The sequence below is a fragment of the Dipodomys merriami genome, unplaced genomic scaffold (genome assembly GCF_024711535.1).
Source record: "Dipodomys merriami isolate MVZ:Mamm:240054 unplaced genomic scaffold, mDipMer1.0.p SCAF_19, whole genome shotgun sequence".
NCBI classification, from domain to species: domain Eukaryota; kingdom Metazoa; phylum Chordata; class Mammalia; order Rodentia; family Heteromyidae; genus Dipodomys; species Dipodomys merriami.
The window spans coordinates 16,303,179-16,324,126 of NW_027203270.1; the positions used below are offsets into that span (position 1 = coordinate 16,303,179).

At 42.9% G+C, this 20,948-nt stretch overlaps 1 protein-coding gene across 3 annotated transcripts in view; it reads right to left on the reverse strand.

Annotated features, from left to right (window-relative positions):
* Window positions 1–20,948, reverse strand: part of Smg6 (SMG6 nonsense mediated mRNA decay factor) — a 249,198-nt gene that overhangs the window by 225,427 nt on the left and 2,823 nt on the right. For all 3 annotated transcript variants that reach the window (XM_070027479.1, XM_070027480.1, XM_070027481.1), the window contains exons 2-8: window positions 17,763–19,515; window positions 16,581–16,773; window positions 15,662–15,772; window positions 8,450–8,556; window positions 8,144–8,222; window positions 2,271–2,381; window positions 1,229–1,441 (exon numbers count right to left, since the gene is read on the reverse strand). In XM_070027479.1, coding sequence (XP_069883580.1) covers window positions 1,229–1,441; window positions 2,271–2,381; window positions 8,144–8,222; window positions 8,450–8,556; window positions 15,662–15,772; window positions 16,581–16,773; window positions 17,763–19,515 — 2,567 coding nt within the window. The remainder of the gene's footprint in view (window positions 1–1,228; window positions 1,442–2,270; window positions 2,382–8,143; window positions 8,223–8,449; window positions 8,557–15,661; window positions 15,773–16,580; window positions 16,774–17,762; window positions 19,516–20,948) is intronic.

Here is a 20,948-nt window from a genome sequence, read left to right on the forward strand (position 1 = left end):
ACTTGTATTACTCCCAGACACAACCAGCCTCTTGCAGTCTCTGCGTATTTTTGTTCATTCTCTTTCTTATTCTCTCTTTCCTCCTCCCTCTTCTCCCCCCTTCCTTCATCTTTCTTTCCCTTCCTCTCCTTTCTGTCTCTCTCGTCTTTGTCTCTGTCTCTGTCTCTCTCTCCTCTCCTCTCCTCCTAACCTCAGGTCTTTGCATTCTTTTGTCTGGAATACACTTCACTATTCTGCTTTCCTTTCTCTTCTAGATAACATCTATTCATTCTTTACACTCCAACTGACCAGTGCTGCTTCACTGACCAACAGTCTCACAACCATGTGCTCTCACAAACTGAATAGTCCCCTAAGCAAAATTTGTTACACTGTACTTTGCTTGCTCACATTTCTGTGTCCTCCTTGCCTTGAAAGTAAGAGGAAATATTACTATGCCTTTAGTGCCTGACACATTTTAAGTACTCAATTACTATTTAGTGAGTAAATGAAGAGGACTTCCATATAAGCCTGGGATTTTCTACTGGTATTTCTCCTGGCTTCAAGGAAAAAGCCTAAGCACAAGAGTCATAAGAGTATATCTCATAAAAGGCTGATCACAGCTAGGTACCAGTGGCTCATACCTGTAATCCTAGCTACTCATGAGGCTGAGATCTGAGGATCACAGTTCAAAGCCAGCACAGGCAGAGAAGTCTGTGACACTCTCATCACCAACTAATCAGAAAAAGCAGAAAGTGGAACTGTAGCTCAAGTGGTAGAGTGCTAGCCTTGAGCAAAAAGGAGCTCAGGGACAGCGCTCAGGCCCATAGTCCGATCCCCAGAACCAGCAAAAAAAAAAAAAAAAAAAAAAAAAAAGCTGATCATAAACCATACTAACCAATGTCCCCATGCTGCTTTAGTTCATTCTCTAAATATAATGCCAACCAACAGGAAAAAAAAAATAAGTACAACATCCCAAAGGCTCTTTACCATCATTCTGGTGATGCCAGGAGAAAAAAAAAAAAAAAAACTCTAAGGTTATATATACTATATTCTACAGTGCCACACAGTGGTGAGCAAGAGAAGGACATAATAAAGACCTGTAGGTGAGACCAAAGATATTATCAAAAAACTCAAGTGGCTGATATTCCCTGAGATTAGTGGGAATCTTTTGAGGACCACATCTTTATGAACTAGAACACCCAGGCTTAGTGAGGTAGTCTGGCTCATTGCATAACTCTCAGGAACTTACATCACTAGGGCTCAAGCTTCCAAGCCCGTTCTCCTGCTCAGAATCCTTCCCAGACTCAGTGCCCTGGGAAGACCGGGAATGGGATGGATGAATCCAGATCTCCAGACGAGTGGTGTCATCTCCAACATGCCGGAAAGTAGACTTCTTTCCTTTTCGCCACTGATCAGGGCTCAGTTCAAATTCTTCATGTTGCTTCTTTTCCATCTGTTCTGCCTATAAAACAGAAAACACACACAAGCTCTGAGTCCCCTGGGATTCAGGTAACAAAAGAAGAGTATTAGCCGAGTCCTGGTGGCTCATGCCCTTAATCCTAGCTACTCAGGAGGCTGGGATCAACAGTTCAAAACCAGCCCAGGCAGGAAAAGTCCATGAGGCTCTTATCTCCAATAAACCACCAGAAAACCAGAAGTGGCGCTGTGGCTCTAGTGGTAGAGTGGTCGCCTTGAGGTGAAGAGCTGAGGGACAGTGCCCAGGCCCAGAGTTCAAGCCCCATGACTGACAAAAAAAAAAAAAAAAAAAAAAAAGAAAAGCCAGGCGCCAGTGGCTCATGCTGTAATCCTAGCTACTCAGGAGGCTGAGATCTGAGGATTGAGGTTCAAAGCCAGCCTGGGCAGAAATATCCGTGAGACTCTTATCTCTAATAAACCACTAGAAAACCGGAAGTGGTGCTGTGGCTCAAGCGGTAGGGCGCTCACCTTGAGCTGAAGAGTGCAGGGACAGTGCCCAAGCCCAGAGTTCAAGCCCCACGACCAACAAAAAAAAAAAAAAAAAGAAAAAGAAAAGAAAAATTTTCACCTTTGTTTATAAGCTAAGGACTGTAAAAATTTTACAAAGTCTTTCCTACTGTTCCTCTGCTTTGATTCATAAAAGTTGCTGTAGGACATGTACATCCAGGGATTCTGAAAGCACTTCTGAACATGAACTTCAATCTGCACAAGAACTAACTGATAACCCATCAGCACAGCTCAATGGGTCGACTTGAAGGTATTGTTAGTTATTCCTAAAGACACAGATAAATAAATCCACCTGCATCCCCTCTTACCTTTCGCTTGGTCTCTTCAAACAAGCTCATTAGACTCTCCTTGGCAGTCAGGATAGGGTTGCTGGCAGCTAAGCTGCGCATATAATAATATACAGCATCAAGCTTCCTCCTCTGCAAAAAAAGGCCAGAGACAGTCAGCTGACTTTCTTTCTGACAACATGATGACACATATTCAGAAAATCAGAGTCTCTCCCCTAACCCGCTCCCTGAGTTGTAAGGAGTTCCATTAAGAAAACTAGAAAATTAGAATGTAATCCATGGGAAAAGGATGGAAGTTCAAAGCCAGACCAGGGCAGGAAAGTCCACTAGACTCAACTCCATTAACCACCAAAAAGCCAGAAGTGGCCCCACGACCGGACCCCCCCCCAAAAAAAAAAAAGAAAAATATCAACTTCTTGGGGCTGGGAAGGTGGCTCAGGGGTAGAGCGCTTACCTTGCATGCATGAGGCCCTGGGTTCGATACCTCAGTACCACATAAGCAAAAAGAAAAAAGCTGGTAGTGGCACTGTGGCTCAAGTGGTAGAGTGCTAGCCTTAAGCTGAAGAGCTGAGGGACAGCGCCCAGGCCCAGAGTTCAGGCCCCACGACCGGACCCCCCCCCCAAAAAAAAAATACCAACTTCTCTCCACCAGCATCTTCTCATTCTTCATAGGTTCTAAGATCAACTGCTAATTGAATTTAGTCCTGATTTATTAAAAAGCAAGTCAATCTGCAATGTTATCAGACACCTTGTACTCATATAATGTTTTGTAGAATGGGAATGTCTTTGTACAACTACTTAAAAGATATAATAAAAAAAATGTAAAAAAAAAAAATCTCTGGTGTGTACTGTGTTTCACACGTATTTCGATTTTGTGCTTTCTGGTCTCGTTTATTGATCTGTCAGTCTTTTTACACTCTATACCTCATTTTAAAAAGTTATTGTAATTCTAAAGAGTATTTTTAAATCTTTATTACTAGTATTTAAAATATTTTCTTTTCTCAAAAATGTATCCTTGTGGAAGAGAATGAGGGAACAGGAGGGAAATGTATTTATTACCTGACTCATGTAAATGTAACCTCTCTGTATATCACCTCTATAACAACAATAAATTTTTTTATATATTTTTATTGTGAAAATACTGTACAGAGGGGTTACAATTACATGGGTAAGATAATGAGCACATTTCTTATCAAGCATTGTAGCCTCCTGTTTTGTTTCCCCTTCCCATCCCTTCGTATCCCCCCCCCACCAAAGTTGTAAAGTTCATTTTTTGACATAACGACTTGTACATCTCATTGTTACAATGGGTCCTCCTGTATCCCTGTTTTAACAAACCAACATCATATATAGTGAAAGCAGGGGTTATACCATGGGGGAGGGACATACAAGGCAACAAAGACATAAATCTTATAAATATGTTAGAAACAATCGCATGAAAGATCTCTTTTTTTTTTTTTTTTTTTTTTTGTCAGTCGTGGGGCTTGAGCTCTAGGCCTGGAAGCTGTCCCTGAACAATTCAGGTCGAGGCTCATGCTCTACCACTTGAGCCATAGTGCCACTTCTAGTTTTCTGGTGGGTTTTTTTTTTTTTTTTTTTGTGATTAAGTGATTACATAATTTCCCAAATTTCACAGTATTGTGGAATAATGATGTTCGTTTAAAGTCACAAACTCATTCTAAGTTTCCTGGAGCAAATTGTATCATGGTCTATAACATATAACAGTGTACACATACATCATACATGTGATCAGCAGCATGGGGTTATTTAGTAGTGGTTCAACCAGATGAGTGGGAGTTCTTTGTTTCTTAAGTCCTGTTAGTTTTGTTGTATCACCTAACATTTTGGATTTAACATCCACTTATCAGGGAGACCATGTACCGTTTGTCTCTTTGCTCTTGGCTTCCCTCGCTCAACATGATTTCTTCTAGCTCTATCCATTTCCCTGCAAATGCCATTATTTTGTCATTTCTAATGGCTGCATAATATTCCAATGTGTATAGATACCACAATTTTTGGATCCGTTCATCTGTGGTGGGACATCTGGGTTGTTTCCTTATCCTAGCTATTGTGAACAGTGCTGCAATAAACATGGAGGTGTATGTGTCCTTGTATATTGGTTCTTGTTGTTCAGGGTAGATGCCTAGAGGTGGTATGACTGGGTCATAAGGGAGGTCAATCTTTAGCTTTCTGAGGACCCTCCAGACTGCTTTCCAAAGTGTTATATAAGTGTACATTCCCACCAGTAGTGTAATAGGGTTCCTCTTTCTCCACATCCCCTCCAGCATTTGTCGTTGGCTGACTTGTGGATGTGGGACATTCTGACTGGGGTAAGGTGGTATCTCAGGGTTGTCTTTATTTGCATTTCCTTCACCACCAGGGATGGTGAACATTTCCTCATGTGTTTCTTTGTCATTTTTATTTCTTCATCTGAGAATTCCCTCTTTAGTTCCCTTGCCCATTTAGTAATTGGTTTGTTAGGTTTGGGAGGATTAGTTTCTTGAGTTCCCTGTATATACTGGATACAACAATAAATTTTAAAAATATAAAAAAAAAAAAAAGCAAGCCAACCTAGAAGAGTTTAATTGGTTTGCAAAATGGAGATATTTATACAATGTGGCTCTTGGAAAGATTAAATTTTCCCAATATGTAGTTTAACACATTACTGGCACACCGTTTGTTAACTATTCTTAATATTTCTCCAATCCACCCTAATCTCTGATTATACCATTCATCTGATTTGAAACTTCATTTGTGTGTGTGTGTGTGTGTGTGTGTGTGTGTGTGTGTGTGCACGCATGCACGTGTGCATGTGTGTGCCAGTCCTGGCGCTTGAATTTAGGGCCTGTGTGTTTCCTTTAAGCCTTTTTTCTGAAGGCTAGCAGCTCTACCACAATTCTACTTCTAGCTTTTGGTGGTTAACTGGAGATAAGAGCCAGTGGCTCACGCCTGTAATCCTAGCTACTCAAGAGGCTGAGATCTGAGGTCGCGGTTCAAAGCCAGCCCAGGCAAGAAAATCCGTGAGACTCTTATCTACAATAAACCACTAGAAAACCAGAAGTGGTGCTGTGGCTCAAGTAGTAGAGCTCTCGCCTTGAGCTGAAGAGCGCAGGGACAAACCCAAACCCAGAGTTCAAACCCCATGACTGACCAAAAAAAAAAAAAAAATGAGCAAAGATTTTCCTGCCCAGCTTAGTTTTGAACTACAATCCTCAGATCTCAGCCTCCTGGGTAGGATGACAGGTTGAACCTCTGGAGCCAGGCTGAGACTGCACCTTATTGCTAGTACACTTGTAGATAGACTGGACTTCATCAAACTTAAGGAAGCTAGAGTCTTTCTATGCGGGCTGGAGAAGCCCTATGTTCCACGTCCAACAACAAAAACAAAAACTTTTATGCGTGAAATGACACTATCAGGAGAGTGAAAAAAAAAGCCCAGAATGTGAGAAAACGTTTACAAGTCAAATATCTGATAAAGGTCTAGTATCTATAACATATAAAGAACCCTTCTTAAACCTAACTCAAGTCAACTCAAAGTCCATGAAATTCTTATTTCCAATCAGCAAAAAACCAGAAGTATAGCTAAGGCTCAAGTGGTAAAGTATCAGCCTTCAGCAAAACAAGCCAAGCGAGAGCACAAAGCCCTGAGTTCAAGTCCTATACAGGAACAAAAAATAAAAAATAAATCTACAAGCCGGGTGCTGGTGGCTCACACCTGTAATCCTAGCTACTCAGGAGGCTGAGATCTGAGGATCGCGGTTCAAAGCCAGCCCAGGCAGGAGAGACTGTGAGACTCCTATCTCCAATAAACCACCAGAAAACCGGAAGTGGCACTGTAGCTCAAGTGGTAGAGTACTCGCCTTGAGCTGAAGAGCTGAGGGACAGCGCCCAGGACCAGAGTTCAAGCCCCTCGACCGACAATAAATAAATAAATAAATAAATCTACAAAATAATTTTGCAAGCTATTACAACAGCTGAAATTGAAAAATATTGCCCATAAGACACTGGTGAGAGGAAATGGCACTATAGCTCAAGTGGTAGAGTGCTTGCCTTGAGCTGAAGAACTGAGGGACAGTGCTCAGGCCCAGAGTTCAAGCCCCACGACCAACAACAACAACAAAAAAAGACACTGGTGAGAATGTGGTGGGAAGCCAGGTACATTGACTCAATGCCTGTAATCCTAGCTACTTGGGAGGTGAAGATTGGAGAATGCAGTTCGAGGTCAGCTAGGTAGTTTGCAAAGGGATGCATGGCTTTAGTTGGGAGCGAAAAAGCTGAGCATGACCAAGTGAGGCCCTGAAATACCACAAAAAAAAAAAAAAACACCTGATACCAGTGACTCATGCCTGTAATCCTAGCTACTCAGGACGCTGAGATCTCAGGATTGCAGTTCAAAGCCAGCCCAGGCAGGAATATCCGTGAGACTCATTTCCAATTAACCACCAGAAAACCAAAGTGGCATTGAGGCTTAAAGTGGTAGAACACTAGCCTTGAGCTGAAGAGATCATGGATAGCGCCCAGACCTAGAATTCAAGCCCCACAACCAACAACAACAACAAAAATTTCAAGACTTTATCTCAATGACTCCAATGACTTGGTATAGAGGCCTACCTGTTATCCCCAGCTATGGAGGAAGCACAATGGCTGGGGCACAATGATACATACCTGTTATCCTCTAAAACATGGGAAAGTAAGAAGATGCTAGCCCAGGCATAACGTGAGACCCTACCTTGAAAATAACCAATAAAAAATGAGCTGGAGCCAGGGGCTAGTAGCTCATGTCTATAAATTCCTAGCTACTCAAGAGGCTGAGATCTGAGAATTGTAGTTCAAAGCCAGCTTGGGCAGACAATCTGAAAACTCCAATTAATCTCCAGTTAACCAGCAAAAATCCAGAAGTAGAGGAATGACTCAATGGTAGAGTCCAGCCATGCACCAAGTATCCTACTACCAACACAAAAAGAAAAAAAAGGAGGAAGGAATATGGCTGGAGGCATAGCTCATGTGGTAGAGCAACTGCCCAGCAAGCAACTGAACTCAATCCCCAGTACTGGAAAAAAAAAAAAAATTTTTTTTTAAGAAAATGGCCCTTTCATGTTGTTGGTGGGAATGTAATACAGCATAACTACTTGGGGAAAGAGTCTGGTACATAATCTAGATATGACATTCTAACCATTTGTCCATAAAAAAGAGAAATATGTGTCCACATATGTGTCCACAATACTTCTATAGAAACAAAGATTGTAAATAATGAAAATTCCTATCAACAGGGCAAACTGCTTAGTGGGGGGAAAGCATAAGGTGTTTGGTGGAAGCATGAGCATTCTGTTAGAAAATTAAGTACAATGGTAGCTGTAGTGATGTAAAGTAAACTGGAGTAAGGTGATCTGTGATAACTTACCTCAGAAAGAGGCACAAAAGGAGTTTGAAGATGAAATCCAGAAGGGATATTCTTTAAGTTGCAGTGAGCCAATGAAATCAAGCTCCAAGAACTAATGCTATCAAAATCCATATTTTAAGAAGGTCCAAGCCAGACACTGGTGGCTCACGCCTATAATTCTAGCTACTCAGGAAGCTAAGATCTGAGGTTCACGGTTCAAAGCCAGCCCAGGCAGGAACTTCTGTGTGAGACTCTTATCTCCAAGTAACCACCAGAAAACCTGAAGTGGCGCTGTGGCTCAAGGAGTAGAGAGCTTACCTTGAGCTGAATTGCTCAGAGACAGTGCCCAGGCCCAGAGTTCAAGCCCCATGACCGAAGGAAAAAAAAAAAAAAGAAGCTCCAGCCAAGCGGTGCATACCTATAACCACAGGATTTGCAACGCTGAGGCTACCTGAGCAACACAGCAGGAAAGGAAATCGCCTAAAACACTGTCCCCATACATAGAATTTCTTACCGTATACACTGCCAGCAAAGCCAACTGGTTATAGGGACGCCCATTCTTGGGAGCAATATGCTGGGCCTTCAGGTACCAACTAGAAGAGAAAAACAGTAGGAAAATGTTAGTTACGTACCACTCTTTCTCAATTTATTCTGATAGCCCTACTACTTACTCTGGAGCGTTAGCTAGATATGGAATGGTAAAGCACAATTAAAGTGACCAGTTGGGGCACCCATATACCATATCTATATGAGAGGTCAGTATTCAAATGAGCCATACCTTATTAGGGAAAAGAAATAATGAACTGAGAGGTAAAAGTACCTGCGTGCTTTCCCATAGTTTGCTGTATCATTGGCTTGCTCCCGATACCTAGCAATATCTCCTTGACAAATCATACATCGCTGAGCACTGATCAAAGCATATTTTACCTTCAAGAGAAACAATGAGTTAGTAGAGTACCCAAGAAACACTATAATTTAAACACTAAAAGTCAGGGGTGGGATTAAAATAACAGAACAACACTGATAAGGCACTAAGTCTTCAACAAAGAATAAAGCTCTCAGCCAAGTAAACTTGACCACCAAAATAGAGTCAACAGCATATAATATTTTTACCGATAAAATATAATGGCAGAAGGGAGAGGGTTAATTCTTATTTTGAAACACAAACAAATGAAGAATACACTTTGAAATTAAAAGTAACCTGATTGCCAGGCGCTGGTGGCTCACGCCTGTAGTTCTAGCTACTCAGGAGGCTGAGATCTGCGGATCACAATTCAAAGCCAGCCTGAGCAAGAAAGTCCATGAGACTCTTATCTCCAATTAACCAGTAGAAAACCAGAAGTGGTGCTATAGCTCAATAGTAGAATGTTCACCTTGAGCTGAAGAGCACAGGGAAAGTGCCCAGGCCCAGAGTTCAAGACCTATAACTGACCAAAAAAAAAAAAAGTAACCTCACTTTCCGATGTTGTGATTCCCAAGAAAAATCTTTGAGACACCTGAGACTGGAGTTGATCTGAGTATAAAGTATTACATGGTAGCCAAGTACAGGTGGATCACACCTATAATCCTAACTACTTATATGAGGCTGAGATCTGAGAACTGCAGTTTGAAGCTAGCCCAGGCAGAAAAGCCCATGAGACTCTTATCTCCAATAAACTACCCAGAAAAAGCTAGAAGTAGGGCTGTGGCTTAAGTGATAGAGCTCTAGCCTTGGGCACAAAGATACTCTGGTACAACACCCAGACTCTGAGTTCAAGGCCCAGGACCAGTTAAAAAAAAAAAAAAGGCATCAGTGATTCACACCTGTAATTCTAGCTACTCAGGAGGCTGAGATCTGAGGACTGAGGTTCAAAGCCAGCCCAGGCAGGAAAGTCCATGAGACTCATCTCCAATAAACCACTAGAAAACTGGAAGTGGCACTGTGGCTCAAGCAGTAGAGCACTCACTTTGAGCTGAAGAGCACAGGGACAGCGCCCAAGCCCAGAGTTCAAGCCCCACGACCAACAAAAAAAAGAAAAAAAAACTGCATGGTAATATATAGGGAGAAATAAATATTAAAATATTCTATAAAGTGGTATATAAATATTAAGATAACTGCCAGGTGCCAGTGACTCATGCCTGTAATCCTAGCTACTCAAGAGGCTGAGATCAAAGCCAGCCTGAACAAGAAAGTCCATGAGAATCTTATCTCCAATTAACCACCAGAAAACCGGAAGTGGTGCTGTGGTTCAAGTGGTAGAGCACTAGCCTTGAGCTAAAGAGCTCAAGGACAGCACCCAGGCCCAGCATTTAAGCCCCACAACTGACAAAAAAAAATAAATAAATAAAAATAAAAGATAGGGCTAGGAAGGTGGCTCAGTGGTAGAGCGCTTGTCTTGCATGCCTGAGGCCCTGGGTTCGCTTCCTCAGCACCACATAAGCAGAAAAAAAAAACCCGGAAGTGGCGCTGTGGCTCAAGTGGTAAAGCGCTAGCCTTGAGCTGAAGAGCTGAGGCACAGGGCCCAGGCCCAGAGTTCAGGCCCCACGACAGGACCCAAAAAAAAAAATAAAAAGGTAATTATTGTTTTTCTTTTTCTTTTCTTTTTTTTTTTTTTTTTTGCGGTCCACTCGTGGGGCCTGAACTCTGGGCCTGGGCGCTGTCCCTCAGCTCTTCAGCTCAAGGCTAGCGCTCTACCACTTGAGCCACAGCACCACTTCCGGCTTTTTTTCTTTTTGCTTATGTGGTGCTAAGGAATCGAACCCAGGGCCTCAGGCATGCAAGGCAAGCGCTCTACCAATGAGCCACCTTCCCAACCCTAATTATTGTTTTTGTATACCATTATACTGTTCTCTCATATAGTTATTGAACTACATTCTCTTTGCCTAAAACACCTACAATATGTTAAGAGATTACATAGTACTAGAAACATGTTTTCTCACTAATAGACTTAATATTTATTTTCATTTTCCTATTTTTCCATTGTGCATATAGCTTTTTTTTTTTTTTGGTGGGGGGGGGGGGTTGTGGGGCTTGAACTCTGGGCCTGGACCCTGTCCTTCAACTCTTCAGCTCAAGGAGAGTGGCTCTACCACTTGAGCCCAGAGCCACTTCCGGTTTTCTGGTGGTTTATTGGAGATAAGAGTCTCACAGACTTTCCTACCTGGGCTGTCTTTGAACCACAATCCTCAGATCTCAGCCTCCTGAGTAGCTACGATTACAGGCACCTGGCTCGTGAGACTCTTATCTCCAATTAACCATCAGAAAACTGGAAGTGGCACTGTGGTTCAAGTGGTAGAACACTAGCCTTGAGTTCAAGAGCTGAGGGAGTGTGCCCAGGTCCAGAGTTCAAGCCCCATGACCGACCAAAACAAGAAAAAAGAAAATGAAAAAGGAAGACAGGGAGAAGGAGGGGGAAGAGGAAGAGGGAGAGCGAAATAGGAAAGGAGAGGGGAGGGGAAAGGGAAAAAGAAGAAGGGGTAGGGAAGGGGAAGTGGGGAATCACAGAGTGGATGCTTAATTTATAGAAAGAAAACGTTAACATATCCCAAATAAAGAACAAAACTCCATCAAAAATAGACACTGACTCCTCAGGAAGCTAAAGGATCGCATCAACCTTAACATGTAACTCAAATTTGTACCTTAGGAATGTTTTACCCTCAAGGTCCTGATTATTCCACACTATTCAAAGCCCTAGGTGTTTACTGATAGAGCACAAAGAAAATTGATTATGTCACAATACTGCAGTCATTTTACCATCTGGATGAGGGAGCAAATACTGAACAAATTCTTTCAGAGGTTATCCATCAGCAGCAGTGTGAGTGCTGAAGGCTCTGACACCTCTTCAGCACCACTTTCTACTAACTCTCTATGCTCAGACCCATTTTCCTAACACTTTTCCAACTTCAGACTCACCAGTTAGACTGTTCCCTCTTCTTTAGAATGCTTCTCTTCACTTGCTTTCCCAAAAAAGCTTTGGAAAAAGCTAAGACACAGTACCCAGGCCCTGATTTCAACCCCAATTCTAACACACACACACACACACACACACACACACACACACAGATCACACACACACACACACACACACACACACAGAGAGAGAGAGAGAGAGAGAGAGAGAGAGAGAGAGAGAGAGAGAGAGAGAGAGAGAGAGAGAGAGATCAGGGCACAGTTCAGTGGTAGAGTGTTTGCCAAGCATGGATAAGGGCTTGGTTTTGGTCCCAGCACCACAAAAATAACAAAAAACAAAAACTTCTCCTGACCTTGTATTCTCTTTTACCTATCTTTCCTTCTTGCCTTCATGGCCAAGACTCTGTTTTGTTTTGGTGCTGGTTTGAACCCAGAGGGAAGTAGGAGGGCAGAAAGGGAGGGGGTGTTGAACTCAGGACCTTCCACTCTTGTTTGCTTTTCTGCTCAAGGCTGGGCTCCACCACTTGAGTCATATCTCACACTTCCAGCTACAGTCAAGATTCTTAAAAGAATGGTGTTTACACTTTCATGATTGCTACCAGCTCATCTCTGATACCATCTAGCTTTTTGTTTGTTTGTTTTGGTGCTGGTCCTGAGGCTAGAACTCAAAGACTGGACACTGTCCTTGAGCTTTTTTGCTTAAGGATAGTACTCCACCACTTGAGCCACAGCTCTATTTCCAGCTTTTTGGTGATTAATTGGAGATAAGAGTCTCATGAGCTTTCTTGCAAGGTCTGGCTTTGAAATGCAATCCTCAAATCTTAGCCTCCTGAGTAACTAGGATTACAAGCCTGAACCACCATCTGACTTCTATACTCTGAAATAAAAACAACTCTTGATAAAGACATTCAATCCAATAAACGCTTTTTAATAATCTTGATTTTTTTTTCTTTTTTTTTTTGTCAGTCATAGGGCTTAAACTCTGGGCTTGGATGCTGTCCCTCAGCTTTTCAGCTCAACCCGAGTACTCTACCACTTGAACTACAGCACCACTTCCGGTTTTCTAGTGGTTTATTGGAGATAGGAGTCTACGGTCTTTCCTGCCCGGGCTGGCTTTGAACCGTGATCCTCAGATCTCAGCCTCCTAAGTAGCTAGGATTACAGATGTGAGCCACCAGCGCCTGGCTTTGATGTTTGAAAACTATGCAATTGATAATTTTACCCATTCTCACCTTAAAAATTAGATATTCCATGGGGCTGGGAAGTTGGCTCAGTGGTAGAGCGCTTGCCTTGCATGCCTGAGGCCCTGGGTTCGATTCCTCAGCACCACATAAGCAAAAAGAAAAAGCCGGAAGTGGCGCTGTGGCTCAAGTGGTAGAGCGCTAGCTTTGAGCTGAAGAGCTGAGGGACATCGCCCAGGCCCAGAGTTCCGGCCCCACAACTGGATCTGGTCATGGGGCCTGAACTCTGGGCCTGGGCACTGTCCCTCAGCTCTTCAGCTCAAAGCTAGCGCTCTACCACTTGAGCCACAGCGCCACTTCCGGCTTTTTTCTTTTTGCTTATGTGGTGCTGAGGAATCGAACCCAGGGCCTCAGGCATGCAAGGCAAGCGCTCTACCACTGAGCCAACTTCCCAGCAAAATTTTTTTTTTTGATATTCCATAGAGCACTAGCCTTGAACAAAAATGCTCAGGACAGTTGAAGCCTGAGTTCAAGCCCCACTGCTGACAAAAATTTAATTAAGTAAATAAAATAAAATATCTGAAAAAAAAATGTGCTATCCCAGCCAGGCACTGGTGGTTCATGCCTATAATCCTGGTGACTCAGGGGGCAGAGATCTGAGGATTTGAAGCCAGCCAGGGCAGAATAGCCACTCAAAAAAATGGAAGTGGTGCTATGGCTCAAAGTGATAGAGCACTAGCCTTGAGCAAAAGAGGTCAGGGACAGCGACCAACCAACCCACAAACAAAATTTGATCTCCCATTTGAGTAGCCTTCCAAGTATCCCAACTTCTGCACAACTATCATCTACACAGTTATGGCTTCTGAATCTTTGTTACTAGCCTAACTTTCTCCTGAGTTCCAAACAATTCAAAGTACTTTTTTTTTCATTTTCAAATTCCTGCTAGATACCACACCTACTTTTATCTAAACTTAGCCTGAGTTCTTCCTTTATAACCAGTCCATAATGCCACAAATTAGAATATAAACTAAATTCCTGATGCCTCCAATCTTAGCCCTCCTATCAAATGGGCCAGCAATTCAAATTTTTTTTTTGGAGGGGGGGTCCAGTCGTGGGCCTGAACTCTGGGCTTGGGTGCTGTCCCTCAGCTCTTCAGCTCAAGGCTAGCGCTCTACCATTTGAACCACAGCGTCACTTCCGGCTTTTTTCTTTTTGCTTAAGTGGTGCTGAGGAATCAAACCCAGGGCCTCAGGCATGCAAGGCAAGCGCTCTACCACTGAGCCATCTTCCCAGCCCCAGCAATTCAATTTTATTTCCTTATCTTTTTGGCTTTCTCTTCATACTCCACTATACGCCTCTTTCTATCACAATCAATGGTTATAACTTGACTTCCCTATCTTCACTCTTGCTCAACATCCACTTAAATGCATTATTTCACTCAAATGCTTAGTTCTAAGAACAACTCTATGTTACACATTTGCTAAAAATCAACCAAGGACTCAACAATGAAGTCCCTACTTGTTAGCATGGCATTCAAAAGTGTGACCTAGTGTTAGAAACATTGTCTAAGTAGTGCAGTACTAGGAAAGTAAGCAAGCTAAGCAAGCATGAGGCCCTGAATTCAAACCCTTGGACCACACAAAAAAGTCTGATTTAGCCAAGTGCCAGTGGCTCATGCCTGTAATCCTAGCTACTCAGGAGGCTGAGATCTGAGAATTGCAGTTCAAAGCCAGCCCAGGCAGGAAAGTCCATGAGACTCTTATGTACAATAAACCACTAGAAAATCAGAAGTGGTGGCTGTGGCTCAAGCGGCAGAGCACTCGCCTTGAGCTGAAGAGTGCAGGGACAGCGTCCAAGCCCAGAGTTCAAGCCCCACGACCCACAAAAAAGTCTGATCTAAGTTATGTGCGTATGGCTCACACCTGTAATCCTAGCTACTCAGGAAGCTGAGATATGAGAATCAAGGTTCAAAGCCAGACTGAGTAGGAAAGTCCTGTGAGACTCTAATCTCCAATTAATCACCAAAAAACTGAGAGCAGAAGTGGCAGAGCACTAGTCTTGAGCTAGGGATCTCAGGGATCTGAACTCAGGGATCTGAGTTCAAGACCCAGGATTGGCCAAAAATAAATAAATTAAAGTCCTTTTTTTTTTCGTCTGTCATGGGACTTGAACTCTAGGCCTGGGCTTGAACTCTAGTCCCTCAGCTCTTCAGTTCAAGGCTAACTCTCTACCACCTGAGCCACAGCACCACTTCCTTAAAAAGTCTTACCTAGTCACTTCCTACTTCATTAGCTGTACCTCCTTCAACACACCCACTCCACTATATTTACCTTTTTCTTTTCTTCTCTTTTTTTCTTTATTTTTTTGGTCAATTGTGGGGTGTGAACTCTGGGCCTGGGTGCTGTCCCCAGTTCTTCAGCTCAAGGACAGCACTCTACCACTTGAGCCACAGCGCCACTTCCAGCTTTTTCTGCTTATATGGTGCTGAGGAATTGAACCCAGGTCCTCATGTATGCAAGGCAAGCACTCTACCACTGAGCTACCTTCCCAGCCCCCCACTCCACTTTATAAATATCAGCATACTGAGCTCCTTGCACCTTCCCAATAACAGCTATTCTATCTATACTACTCCTACATTTGAAATACCCAATCATATTTCAAGACTCAGTTTGGCTAATAACACTCAATAAAGCACTTACCTGAGTTTAATCCTCAAACCACAAAGGAAAAAAAAATGACCTAAATTGACAGTCTCTTTGTTTAAGGCCAGTTAGGGCCAGTTCTATCTTAATGCCACTTTACCATTCTATATATACTATTATGACATTACTATTGCTGGTTTCATCTCTGTACCTTACAATATTGTATCTTTTTCTCTGACATCCTCAACATCCACTACAGTGCCTAGCCCTAGATCAATGCTTACTAAATGAATAAATTTGAGATAAAAAAACTGACTTACTGTCTTGCGTAATGGCTTGCTACGAATGGCCAGACCATCCATGTAATCCTCCAGTTTGAACTTGTAAGTAACCTGCAGCTTCTGAAGCAAACTATCAAAGAAATCACTACCCTATAAAGAGAAAAGAAATATCTGTTATTGACCTATTTTTATCCAACTTACTGAGTCAAATGACCCTCTCAAAAGTTCTGTCAGTGCTCAGACATCCTATGTAAAGGGGAACACATACGGTATTAGGCCGCCAAATGAGCACTAGACAAATTCATAGTGTAAACCTCTCCATGGTTTCAAAGTTTCAAACACACATACACATACACACACATATTCCCCTTCTTCCCTCAACCTCCCACCCCCAAAAGCCAAGGCATTTAGAAAATTTCTAAGCTCAAAACTAACTTCCAGGGCTGGGATGTAGCTCAGTGGCAAAGCGCTTGCCTAGCAAGTGCAACGTCCTGCATTCGATCCCCAGTATCAAAAAAGAAAAGACAAAAAAAAAAAACTAACTTCCAATTGTCAGTAAGTTATCCTAAGGAAGTATAGTGGTATATCAGGCTTAAACTAAGAAAAAGTATAAAGTTTTCTGTCAATGTTCTGTATCTCAGGTAGTAAAAATCCATTATAAGACAATGCTAAAGCTGGGCGCCCATGGCTCACATCTGTAATCATAGCTACTCAGGAGGCTGAGACCTGAGGACTGCAGTTCAAAGCCAGCCCAGGCAGGAAAGTCTGTGAGACTCTTATCTCCAATAAACTAGAAAACCATGAGTGGCACTGTGGCTCAAGCGGTTAGAGCGCTTGCCTTGAGCTGAAGAGCACAAGGACAGCACCCAAGCCCAGAGTTCAAGCCCCACAACCAACCAAAAAAAAAAAAAGACAATGCTAAAGCTTTTATCCTAAAAACAAAATGATGATGATTTACCTCATCCAAGAGCTCCAAGAGTCTGTTCCGAATCTGTTCTGGATTCTCAATATTTGGATCTTTAAGAAGCTGCCTGAACTTCTCAATTACCTGGTAGAAAGCATTCTTCCATAGGATTTGATCCACATTCTGATTATCAGAGAATTCAATATCTAACAGAATACAGCGCTCGTACAGCTGTAGCAGTTCAGCTCTGAAATAAAATACATGCAACCTCGAGCTCCAGATATATCACAGAAAAGGCTAGACCCAAGATTTAAATTTTCTGCAAATTCACCACTCTCTTGACAAGAAAACCAAAATGTGACCCGGTATCCTATTCACATTAGTTTCTATTCTGCACAGCAGAGTGTCATTCCAAAGACAGTTATATGTAGGTAAATAGCATATCCCCACACATGCACACCTAAATTTAACAACTAACATAAGATCTTCACTGTAAGTTTTATGTTGCTTGTTTCTTGATGTTCTGGAAAGTCTTTGCTTTTCAAGATTCTATGCTTTCTTAAAGATAATTCTTTTTTCGCTGGGCACCAGTGGCTCATGCCTATAATCCTACTCAGGAGGCTGAGATCTAAGAATAGCAGTTCAAAGCCAGCCCAGTCAGGAAAGTCCGTGAGACTCTTACCTCCAATAAACTACTCAGAAAACTGGAAGTGGCACTGTAGCTCAAGTGGTAGAGTGCTAGCCTTGAGCTGAAGATCTGAGAGACAGCGCCCAGGCCCAGAGTTCAAGCCCCACAACCGACAAAAAAAAAAAAAAAAATTCTTTTTTTTCTTAAGCAAAAGGTAGGAAAGCATTTCCATTCTGGTTTATTGGAGATAGGAGTCTCACGGTCTCTCCTGCCCGGGCTGGCTTTGAACCTCGATCCTCAGATCTCAGCCTCCTGAGTAGCTAGGATTACAGGTGTGAGCCACCAGCGCCCGGCAGCATTTCCATTCTTAAGACTAGAGCCAAAACTTCTTGTCCTTTTCCAACAACCCTTCCTTTACTAACACTAAGTAAAGAGGTTAGGGATGTGGCTCAATGATACAGCTTATCCTATGTGTAGAAGGCCCAGCACCACAAAGGAAAAAAGAAACATGAAAGGGAGATAATACCCAGTAACTTACCTAAAAAGTTTCTACTTTCCTTATCACTAACTTATCCCCATTTCCCTCTAGCTAGAAAAGAACACTATACCTGAGTTGAGACATCTTCTCCATGCCCTCAGTACTGATGCGGTCCCTAGAAAGCAAGTTGCTCAGTTGTAGCTCCTGGTTGTCAGCCACACGGAGAAGCCTATGTAGCTCCTGTTGCTGCATGTTCCTCACATGCTGCTCTATCTCCTCAGGACTCATGGTGCTGGCAGGAAGAGGACTACATACATATTGCCCTGATGGAGTTGGATATCCTGGGTAGTAAGGCCCTGGGTACATACCATTTGTAGGGCCCACTGGGTATTGTAGAGGGCTATATCCTGTATAGGGATATTGGGAGGCAGGGCCTGGTGTCCGAGGATAATAATAGGGGTTGTCAGAATTTTGAAACTTATAGTAAGATGCTTGGGCCTGACGTGAGTCACCCCAAGATGTAGGACTGACTTCATCATCCGTGTCCAAGAAATGAAGCTGAGGTGTTTGGCTCTTTAGAGCAGGTTTCTGATCAGGATTGTTTGGGTCCCACAGTCGTCGCGTAGTACCTCCACGGCCCCAACTCCGAGAACCCTTAGTACTAGATCCAAACAAAAGTCGAGGTCCCAAAGGTGTAGATTCTGGAGAACCTGCTGAACTGACAGATAGAGCAGTATGGGCAGGCAGAATCAGAATGCCACGACCACGACCCCGAAGTTCTTGTTTCGGGTTTTTAGATTCCTGCTTCTCAGAGCCTTTGCCCCCATTGTTCAAGCTTTTGTCAGGCTTTGCTCTATCCATATCCTCCCTAGATGACCTCACCACAGGGGAATCTTTGTTCACAGTTTCTGTATCAAAAGTGACACGAAGAGTGCCTCGGTTATCTTTGCTTTTCTGTTCACCCTCCCCATGGCCCGACCAGTTTCTTTCTAAATGCTTCTTCCTTTCTGAGTTCCTCCTGGACCCTAATCCATAGGACTCATCAATTTTATCTTCATCTAAGGAATCAGTTGAGGACATTGATACTTGCTTCTTCAGCCGAGGCCTTTCCTTGGTCCGATCCTGACGTCGGCGGCGACTTCCATTATCTGTCAGGCTAGGTCCCTCAGCACTGTTGTTGCTACCAGCTGAGCTGGTACTGCAAGTGCGGTAGCGGTTCCTTCGTTTGTCTGAGCGAGAGTAGCGCTTTGCAGATCCAGGTTTTCCTTGAGCTAGGTCCTCATTCACTTTCTTCATCCCCTCCCCTTTTTCAATCCTTTTTCCTTTTTCTCCTTTTGTAGTCCTTCCTCTGTCATTACTTTGGTTCTTTTCTGTCTCAGCTTTGTCTAATTTATTCAAAACTTGCTCTTTTACAATTTTTTCTCTACACTCATCTTCCTCTACTCTCAATTGTTCCACCTGGCTAAGGATTTCTTCCTCATCCACCCGGCCTGTTGACTCTTTGGTAATGGTCTGCAGCCGCCGTCCAGGTTGATAGATCTGTAGGTCTGGTTTCTTTGTTCTCTTGATGATTTTTAGACTTCGATCCTCTTGTCCAGCAGTCCGAGAAAAAGTCTCCTGTGCCTGATTATTTTCTGGGTCTACAGGCTCATTTTGCTGTTCATTGTCCATTTCCTTGCAGACATCTTTAATGAGCTGTGTACCATTTCCAACCACAGAAGAATCTCTGTCATTAGCAATTTCATCCTTAAATTCCTCACTCCCAGAGGGCTCCTTGATTTTAGGTCTGTTCCTTAATCGAGAAAGACCAGGCTTATAGATTTCCAGATCTGGGCGCCTGTTATCTTTGCGCTGTCTGGGCTCCTTTAACTCCTTCATGTTTTCTGTTATGTTGGGGAGAGAGTTGAAGAGTAAAATAGAAGAAAAATAAAAGAGGAGGGAGGGGAGAAGACTGTCATTCTGGTTAAGTAACAGAAAAGTCAAGCAATAATTACATGTCCAAATGCTAATCTTGGTAAACAAGAAAGACTGTTTCTGTAAAAGCAGAAATTCTTGGTTATAATATTTTTCTCACTCATCAAAGCTAAGAACATAACTGTGTGTGTAAGCTATCAACAATTTTTTTTTTTTTTTGTCGGTCGTGGGGCTTGAACTCTGGGCCTGGGCGCTGTCCCTCAGCTCTTCAGCTCAAGGCGAGCGCTCTACCACTTGAGCTACAGCGCCACTTCCGGTTTTCTGGTGGTTTATTGGAGATAGGAGTCTCACGGTCTCTCCTTGCCCGGGCTGGCTTTGAACCGCGATCCTCAGATCTCAGCCTCCTGAGTAGCTAGGATTACAGGCGTGAGCCACCAGCGCCCGGCTGCTATCAACAATTTTATGTGCTCTTTTCACTTAAGTGTTAATAAATTTTCTCAGAAAAAAAATAAAGAACCTGACTATATTAGAGCTACTTATACTTGGGTTCAGAAAATGGGGAACTTATATTCTTTTTGGTGACCCAAGTTATATTCATATTCAGCTCTCCAAGACCCCAAATTACCTCAAGACTGCAAACTACCTCATTATTGTCAGAATAATTGAACTCTAACATTTTCAGCATCTAATTACTCACTATAGAGTTCTTGAATCCACCTCAATCGTTTCTTCTGTCTCTAATATTTTTCCAGGGTAGCTAAGTTCTTTTTACCATTAGCAGGCAGCCAGAGGGAGGGATGTGACTTAATGGTACAGTACTTGCCAAAGAAGGCAAACAGGAGGCTTTCAAAAAGGGGAGGGTTGGGCTGGGAAGGTGGCTCAGTGGTAAAGTGCTTGCCTCACATGCATGAGGCCCTGGGTTCGATTCCTTAGCACCACATAAGCAGAAAAAGCTGTGGCTCAAGTGATAGAGCACTAGCCTTGAGCTGAGGAGCTGAGAGACAGTGCCCAGGTCCAGAGTCCAAGCCCCACCACCGACAAAAAAAAAAAAAGTGGGGGGAGGGTGGATGTGTGCCACAATTGTAATCTCAGCAATAGGGAAACTGAGGTAGAAGGATGACTTTGAGCCACCCCAGGCTATATAGAGAGTTCAAAGTCAATTTCAGAAACTTAGCAAGATCCTCTCTCAAACTTAAAAAAAAAAAAAAAGATGGCACAAGTGATAGAACACCTGCCTAGCAAACATGAAGCCCTCAGTTCAAATATTGGTACTACCAAAATTTTTTGCAGGTTTTTTTAAAAGCAGGGCTGGTGATGCAGCTCAGTGATAAAATGTTTGATTAGTATGCGCAAAGCCCAAGATTCAATCTCTAGTACAATAAACCAACAAATAAGCCAGGCA